The 8,904-nt window shown below is 32.1% G+C and overlaps 2 protein-coding genes across 2 annotated transcripts in view; both read left to right on the top strand.

Moving 5' to 3' along the window:
* LOC108746615 (lipase 3-like) overlaps positions 1–2,796 on the top strand; it is a 6,021-nt gene extending 3,225 nt beyond the window's left edge. The window contains 5 exon segments of the mRNA XM_018483493.1: positions 218–302; positions 965–1,095; positions 1,097–1,123; positions 1,961–2,147; positions 2,720–2,796. Of these exon segments, the coding sequence (XP_018338995.1) occupies positions 218–302; positions 965–1,095; positions 1,097–1,123; positions 1,961–2,119 (402 nt within the window). The 3' untranslated portion in view covers positions 2,120–2,147; positions 2,720–2,796.
* A 485-nt stretch (positions 2,797–3,281) lies between these two features.
* Positions 3,282–8,904, top strand: part of LOC108746614 (lipase 3-like) — a 10,721-nt gene continuing 5,098 nt past the window's right edge. Inside the window, exons 1-3 of the mRNA XM_018483492.1 lie at positions 3,282–3,471; positions 3,911–4,112; positions 4,624–4,738. Coding sequence (XP_018338994.1) covers positions 3,301–3,471; positions 3,911–4,112; positions 4,624–4,738 — 488 coding nt within the window. The 5' untranslated portion in view covers positions 3,282–3,300. The remainder of the gene's footprint in view (positions 3,472–3,910; positions 4,113–4,623; positions 4,739–8,904) is intronic.

The following is an 8,904-nucleotide window of genomic DNA, read 5'->3' on the forward strand; positions in this document are numbered from 1 at the left end:
TATATCTTATTATTGATCTTTACATTATATCAATATGTAAAATTCAATTTTTCTTCTCATTCCCTGCCGGACTAATCTTATTCTGCATTACCAGTAAAGCATATCCCTGCCCATTTGCTTCGTGGATATCCATGGGCAGACAGGCAACCCGACTTATTGTGTAGGTTGTGGAAGCATCTTATATATATAGTTATAATTTATATTTTACTATTTCCAGGCTCTTCTACCAATTATCTTAGCACAGTTTCCTGATAGTGTATCCACGAAGCAAATTATCCACTACGGGCAACTCATCAATTCCGGTAAACGTTTATTCCTTATCATTTATCATAATAATAAATTTAGTAGACACTGGTTCGATCAGAGTGTCATAAAAATTGCTGTACATCCTACGTAGCACAGCAATGTTTATAAAGCGCTTAAAAAGGGCAAGTGCATGATTCTAGCAGCTTTTAAAAGCGCATATAATCAGCGCAAGATAAATGCAGTAATAAATGCATAATTATTTTTTGATCAGTGTGACTTGAGATCGGCCGAGTTATTCACACGCAATGAAAGTGCATAATTGACAGCAGTTTTGGGAGGTGCAGTCGCAAGAGCGCTCCCAAAACACTTTGCAAGCGCTATTGTGTTACGTGAAAAAGTGGTGTATATTATAGATATAAAGATACTTAAGTGCAATAGCATAGTGTAAGTGCTTTGAGCGATAAAATATTAAATATACATTTTGCTAATATGTGATAATATTTCATCGTTCAAGCAATTTATATTATGTTTTTATCATTAAATATTTTTATGTATACTTTTAACGCATACTAGTGCAGAGAAATAAAAGCGATAAAACTCTCTCGCTAATATAATACATATTATGTATAAAGATATATAGTATATCTATCGTAATATTCATTATATTAAAATTTCTTAAACACGTTTCTTGTAATAACAATAGTAAATTTGTCAACAGGATCGCTGTTACCTAATAAATTCAAAAAATTTGACTACGGAATATTAGGCAACATAAATGTATACGGTTTACCCAATCCACCGAATTATGATTTAAGCAAGATCAAAGTCCCGGTCTATTTATATTATAGTGAAAAATGATTGGTTAGCCAATGTCAAGGTTCGTATTTTTTTTTTTTTTTTGAAAAAATTGTTTATTTGACTAAATTAATTTAATTGTCTTTACGTCTTTCATTGGAGAATGTATATATTTAAATTAAATATATGCTTGACTTAAACACACATTTCATCGAAAAAAAAATAAAAAACAAACTAAATTAATTTAATCAAATGAATAATTGTTTTTAGTGTTTAATTTGTTCGTATCGAATATCTTTGTATTGACATTTGTCAAGAAAATTAAAATATATTTTCATTTCACGCTGGATTTAAACGTCAAAGTGATTATACAGTATGATCCCCGTTAATGCTCAATTATGATAAAATCAATTGAAAAAATCAATAATCGATCAACCTGGGCCTCTATTCGTCAAAAGAAGATATACGAAACACTACAGGCATACACTACAGTATACATAATGTATATTATAGTATTTCCCTAATCTTTCTTATAAGTTTCTTTTCAAGAATAGAGACCCTGAGTTCCAATTTGAGCTAGATTTAAATCAGTCTTTCATTTGAAAAATGCTTCTCAAACCATGATCTAACAAATTTGATTGGTTCAAACACTTTGGTTCAAATCTAATTCGTCTGAAATGAGGATTAATCGTAAATCGATCTATATGACTATGAATACAGATCCTAGTGACGTTGCATTTATCTATTTCATTCAAAACTAGGTTCAGTTAAGTTCTTCAATAAAATCGCAATACACTATAAATACTAATTAAAATGTAGTCATTGTAGTCACGTGATTGAAACCAAAGATCAAGCGTCAAATAAAATTGTAGTGTAACATTTCTGCGAACAGTTTAGCTTTATTGTGATTTTTTCGTAGGATGTGAAAAAATTATATAAGGAGTTGGGTAATCCGTCCGGTAAAACTTTAATTGCGGATAAGAAATTTAATCATTTGGACTACATGTGGGCTAAAGATGTGAAGAAGCTTGTATATGATCACGTAATCGATAGAATGAAGAAGAAGTCTTCGCAATGAAGTGCCGGCATTCTTTCAAATTCCTGCGGTAATTAATTTATGGAATTTGATCAGGAATATGTCTTTCTTATCAACAGAGTTATTTTATCTCAAGCTGAATTTATTCGATATATACCAGTATAAGTTATCACTCTTTTGTTAATATATTCGCATTTTCATAAAATATTTTATCAATTTGAAATATTTTGTCGATGTTTAAATTAACAAACATATATCTTACATTATTATCTTACACTCATCCCTATAAATTTTCCTTCTGTCGTATTATTTATTTTTTACTCGTTTAGTATTTTTATTTATCACTCATTATTACATTATCTTTACGTTATCTTACTCATATGATATATTTCAATAATAAAATAAGAAATTTTGTAATTTATAAAAATTATCCATAAAATAAATTATCTATAAATTTTGTAACATCAAAGATCAATTAATAAATTAATAAAGTGAAAGAATTAAACTTATACATTATGATAGTAATAAGAAGTCAATGAGTGGTATTCATAATTCATTCTTGTGTTTTAAGACTGTTTTAAGTAATACGTCTATTTCTTAATACGTCTATTTTATTGATTCATGACATTTTAAATGTTTCAGATCTTAAATATAAAATCCATGAATCCGATCTATGAATATCTGTCAACGATTAAATTAAAATAAATAAAATTATACACACAAGAATCAATTAATGATATAAAGAGGAATAATCTTTACGAGATGGAGAATTTGTGAAATCAATTTTCAAATCATGAATTATAAGAGATTTTCTTGTCGACCTGCATTTTATCAGTGACTGATTACAATCAGTTCTTTTGTTTCTTCCAAAGCGGAAAAAGATCTGCAACTGTGCGCAAAAACTTAAAAAAGCGATGTATCATTTTATGGGTAAACAATCAATCCATTTGACAACAGTCGATAAAATTCTTTTTTTTTTCGAACACTTTAATCACACAGCTTATTAATGCACCAATCGTATTGTCAAATCAGAAATTATAACGGATAGATTACGATAGAGTATTGATATGATCGCATAAAATAGCAAACACTTCATGTCAAGTGGCATTTTCAGTAAATAAGCAGCGTCGTTTATATATACATTGCACATTCGGGAAGAAAATCGCGCATAGTATAATTCAAACCAATCGATTTTTGCATAACGATTTCATCAAGTAACAATAATGCCGCTACCGATCCTTCTCCTCTCGATTCTGGCATCCGCTAGAGCAACGTCGTACTTTTCAATGGATCAGCTGCCCAATGTCCTGCCAATAGACAAAATACCAGCGATCAAAGAATTCAACGATCCGCAATTTTTGGCAACCGTACACGCAGATGCATCGCTTACCGCTGTAAGTGCAGTTATCGAAATTAAAAGTAAATTAAAAAAAAAAGAATATGCGCAGATATAAATTCTATCGATTAAAAGTTGAAACGAGATAACTTTTTGAAAATAACTTTGTATTGTTCAGAGATCATTAATACAATTACAAATATTTAAAAAAAATCTATCAGTTTAATACAAAAATAATATATTAATTTATTCACTTCTAAGAGCTTCTCGTTAAATTATTTACATTTCTGTATCAAACAATTCTAACAAATATTTATATATATATATATTGCTATTTATAACAAATAATTATTTATAATATATTATTTATGACATAATAAATCTAACGAATGTAAATTATTTTTATTGTTTTGATGATGGCATTCCTTAATTTTTTTTATCAATCTTTTGATATTAATTAACCTATTGGTATATCAGAAACTTATTTTATTGAACAGCTAGATCTAGTGAAAAAGTACGGCTACAATGGAGAAGTGCACGAGGTGATCACCTCTGACGGTTACATTTTGAAATTGCATCGGATAACAGGACGAACTAATTTCAACAACTCGCAAGTGCAAAAACCTGTGGCATTCGTGATGCACGGCCTTTTGTGCAGTTCGGCGTGTTTTATCATTTCCGGACCGGAGAAAGGTTTAGGTAATGAAATCGCATTTTTAGCAATTCCTAAACAGAAGTGTACTCGTCTAAAAGTTATGGCACACAAAAAATTTGAGCAACAAGACAATCAGTAAGCAAATTAACATTTTGAATTTACTGCTTACGTTACGTATTCTTTTAGAGCCTAAGCACAAAAATAACTGTAACTGAGTAATGGAACATAAGTTGTAATTGTAAATTGATCAAACATTATTCATTGATCTATAACACGACTTATGACTCAGTTACGACCATCTTTGTGCTGAGGCCCTAGCAATTGACTAATTCGTTTACGTTTTACTATTTCAAGTTTTTTTTGTGCTATAACATAGCTTTTTTTACATGTATCTTCAGATTTTAAAGAAAAATATATTTGACTATATTATTTTAAAATAAAATAAAATCATATAATTACCAATTAAAAATTGAGAAAAATTTTATCTTCAACTTCATTCGCGTTCCAGCGTTTGTATTCGTTTTAATAAAAATATTATATCTTTTGAAATTTTAGCTTTTGTTCTGGCGGATGCAGGATATGACGTGTGGCTCGGTAATGCACGTGGCAATGTATATTCACGCAAACATAAACTCCCGGCTATTCGAAAGGAACTTTACTGGGATTTCAGGTGAGGATAATGTATTAAAAAAATTAAAACCTAGTAAAAAAGAAAAAACGCAAATGTGAGTAAGAAAAACAATTATGTAGGCATTAGTAGGTTTGAAGATACTTAAATATAAGATAGCAGAGACTTGACTGACTTTTGACATAAAAATCAGTCACTGAGTCACTATCAGTCACTGACCTGCCAGCCTGGAAATGTCGTTACATAACTTGCATAATACTCGTTCTAATAGAGTCGCAAGTCGTAAGCCATAAGAAAATGGCCAATCACAGTTAAGTGAGAAGAATAATCTATGATTGGTTAATTTCTTATGGCTTGTCGCTTACGATTCTATTGTAGGTAACTTGCGTCAGTCAATTAAACCGTTTCAACTAGAATAACACATAGTACTTGATGCAATTTGATTGATTGACGCAACTTGTGGCGACTGCACCCTAAGATATTAATCATTAAAGTTTACGACTATTCAGTTTAGGAAATCTGTCAGAATATCAAGTGATTTCCATATGAGGCGCGAGCTTGAGTCTGTCATGAGCCACGTCAGATTTTTTAATAAATTTTACTGTGAATACCATTTCCATATCAGGTCCACAATTGGTTGTCTTAGTGCCATTTCAAATTTTTTTCAAGCGGTTATGGCATGACAAAGTAGTGGCAAAGTATCGTGGCGTGAATATTTCTACCAGGACACCTTTAGTTTTATCGAGAAACTTTGGCTTTGATCACAATCCTGCAGATTCGAGGCATTATTTCGATTAATTTTAACTAAGAATTGTTCGATGAGATAAAAATATATCGCGTCAATAAAATATAGTATTTATTTGTGATGCTTTATTAAGCATTTTCATTATTATGTATTAATAAATATTATGTTTTATTTAAGATTATATATTCGAATAAATAAACATAAGAAAGGTTTCTTTACGAGCTTAAAGTCTAACGTTGCGCGTTTCTTATTACGTATTTTTGTCTATTCCAAAGTTGGTCAATTTTTATTTCGGGTGATAGAAAACAAAAAAACTGAGTAAGAAGCAAAAAGTAGACAATCGTAAAAAGAAAGAAAAGGAAGCAAAGAGCTTATTTATATTGTGGATATCTTCAAAATGTTTTATTCATTTATATCATAAAGTTAAAAGTTGCATTGATATTTATCTTTGAAACAAACTATAAGTTTTTTAAGCGGTAAAACGATCTTAATGTTGAAAATAACTCCGTGTGAATTTATATACCACAATTCCAATCCTGAAAAACAGTATTCAAAGTAATAAAAAAAAATATCGAATTTTCTAGAAGCATGTGATATTTTTTTTAAAAAGTAAATTAGAAACTTGATCGATTCAGCCCTTATTCTCAGATCCGATAATCTTGATCTGGCACAACTCGCCGGCTTGCGTAAAGTAGCCACGGCAGTGTCGTTGCGCGAAGCTTAGCGCCGAGACACTACCAATGTCTCCAGATAATCGCTACAGAGAATGATATGAATAACAATGCAAAAATTTTTAATGTATTCTTGCATTATATATAACAGTCGTAAACGACATAAATATTTATGTATGTACTATGTGTGAAAATCAATTGCCGTAATGTGTGTGTGTGTGTGTGTGTGTATGAGCACATACTATGCATCATATAGCACTATTCAAAGTTGCCATAAAACTAGAAATCGGAAAATTGAAAAATCTGGAAAGTCAGGAAATTTTGCAAAATTTTTCAGAAAATTCTTTACTTTAAATAAGTTTTATGTGCATACATACATTATATTATTAAAAGTCAAGAATTTTATTTATTTACGTATTTTACTTACTTTTTCACATTACTTATATATGCAATTTTGAAATACTATCATCTTAGCAATTAAATGCAAATAATGTCAGCAACATTAATAGTAATTTGCTATATTAAATTGCTCTTTCAGCAAAATATTTGACAGTTTCCAAATCAGTACGAAACTATATAAAATTTCAAAATATTATTGAAAGCATAAGGAAAAATCATTAAATTTTGTCTGAAAGTCAGAGAAAATTATGAAATTTTAGGATGAAAAATGTGTGGCAATTCTGATCTTTATTATATATTTAAAAACAAGTACTTTCTATCTTTTAATAATATCTTTAATCTAGGTAATCGACGACAGCAGTCGGATCTCCTTTTGGTCTTATTTTGCAAGTGCCAGTATAATGACAGATAGTAAGAGATGCCTCATTGCGCATTCCCAATAATCATAAGAATCATACTCGTAGTTTTGACATCTAGGAAACGTATCGTTTAATAATCGTGAACCAAACCGTTTCATTACTTTCGTTCGACCGACACTTATTGCAATTTCAATACCCATCAATCATTGTCTTGACATCTTCTGGATTGTCGAAATAATTTGACACGATCTCAATTTTAACGTTAATGTCATTGGCCAATAATCTTATCCGTCCACGACTTTTTGATCTCAATAATATCAATAGTACAATCCAGCGATAAGTGTTGCTTTGTTCCATATTTGACGCACACACACACACACACACATTCGATTATTTAAACCCATTACAGTCGATAGAATCATATCTCCTTTAAATCCACCATCACAAATAGCAGTTCAATGTCCGGTAAACCGTGGAGTTTCACTGAATACTTGATGTCAATGAAAGCGAGGATTTCGCACTCTAGTCGTTATTGATCCCGATTGCTTCATAAAAAAATCTCTCATATACGGATAAATGGGATTTATCACATCAGCTGGTTGAAGACTTACTGGATCATCTACTGTCCACGTTAGCTCACCAAAAGCTACGTCATCAAATTTTCATCAACCGGCAAATCCCGGATGACGTTTATGCCAAGCTCACTAAGATGTTTGGCCAATCTGATGCCAGACAACATCAGTAATTGTGATGATCCGATGGCACCCGCGCATAAAATTACCTCTTTGCTCGCAAACACGTTAATAATTCGACGATGTTTGATAAATTTCACGCCAATCGCCCGATTTGTATGACGATCAATCAATACTTTTTTCATCCTGCTTTCGCGTGCCGCATGAAAATTCTGGCGATTTCTTGCTAGGTGTAAATAGACTCTGTTGCTGCTCATGCGGATGCGATTTATCGTTGTGGCCTGCACATACGAAAATCCTATTATATTCTTCCCGTTATAATCTAACAGCGGGTATCCCAGCTCTTTGCGTCTAAGAAAGCTTTTGCCAATAGCGTATGGAATAACGGATAAGAGATATGTAACGGTCCCTTAATTCCGTGATAAATAGTGTCAGATTGCAGCTCTGGGATATCGATTGTCTCCAATTTTTTAAAGTATTTGAGGACATCCTTGTAAGCCCAACCTTCGTTCCCCATCTTAGCCCATCGATCGTAATCTTCGGCGCTGGTTGCGATCATGTAGTTTAGCATGCTGCTACTGTCCATTACTTTGCCTCTAAGCCAGTTACATCTGTTGCCTTCCATGCCAAGACAATATTTGTTGGACGATTTGGTTTGATACTTCCAATTGATATCGTTGCTTAGCTGCAACATGAGAACGAGAAGCGGGATCTCCATAAGAAAATTCTCTTTAGATCCAGCTTCGATCAATAACACTTCAACCTGATGAATCTCACTTAACTTCGCAGCTATCGTGGCACCGGTCGTTCCGGCACCTATTACCACGAAATCGTACACTGCTCCAAATTGCGGAACCATATCCGGTACTTCCTGGTTCATATAATGTTGACCTTGCAAAAAGTTTAGAGCTCCGATGCCAAAATCAAGTATATTTGTATATACTTCATCAAGTATATTCAACTCGCGTCGGTTCACGTTATCGCCGTAAAGACTGTGTATCGTTTCATTGTCGATTGTCCGCTCGATTGCAATGGAATAATTATGGCGATGGCAGTAAGAAGGTGAAGGAGCCTTGGTATCTTACCCGGCATATTTAAATTGACTATTGGCTATTGGACGTCTCGAGGCACGATAATAGAAAATAGCACTTAGAAGTTCGCCTGGCATATATACAGATATTGAGATCCATGTTCAACGAGTGTTACTGTATGCATAAATATCCATATTATTCAACAAACACATCAAACAAGAAAAAATACGGTAAATGATGCACACCGTAACGAGAAAAAAAAAGTATATCTCACCTGTCAATTAATTCTAGGATAGCAAAGAAAAAAAGGA

Source organism: Trachymyrmex septentrionalis, unplaced genomic scaffold, assembly GCF_001594115.1.
Source record: "Trachymyrmex septentrionalis isolate Tsep2-gDNA-1 unplaced genomic scaffold, Tsep1.0 scaffold182, whole genome shotgun sequence".
In the NCBI taxonomy this organism is placed as follows: domain Eukaryota; kingdom Metazoa; phylum Arthropoda; class Insecta; order Hymenoptera; family Formicidae; genus Trachymyrmex; species Trachymyrmex septentrionalis.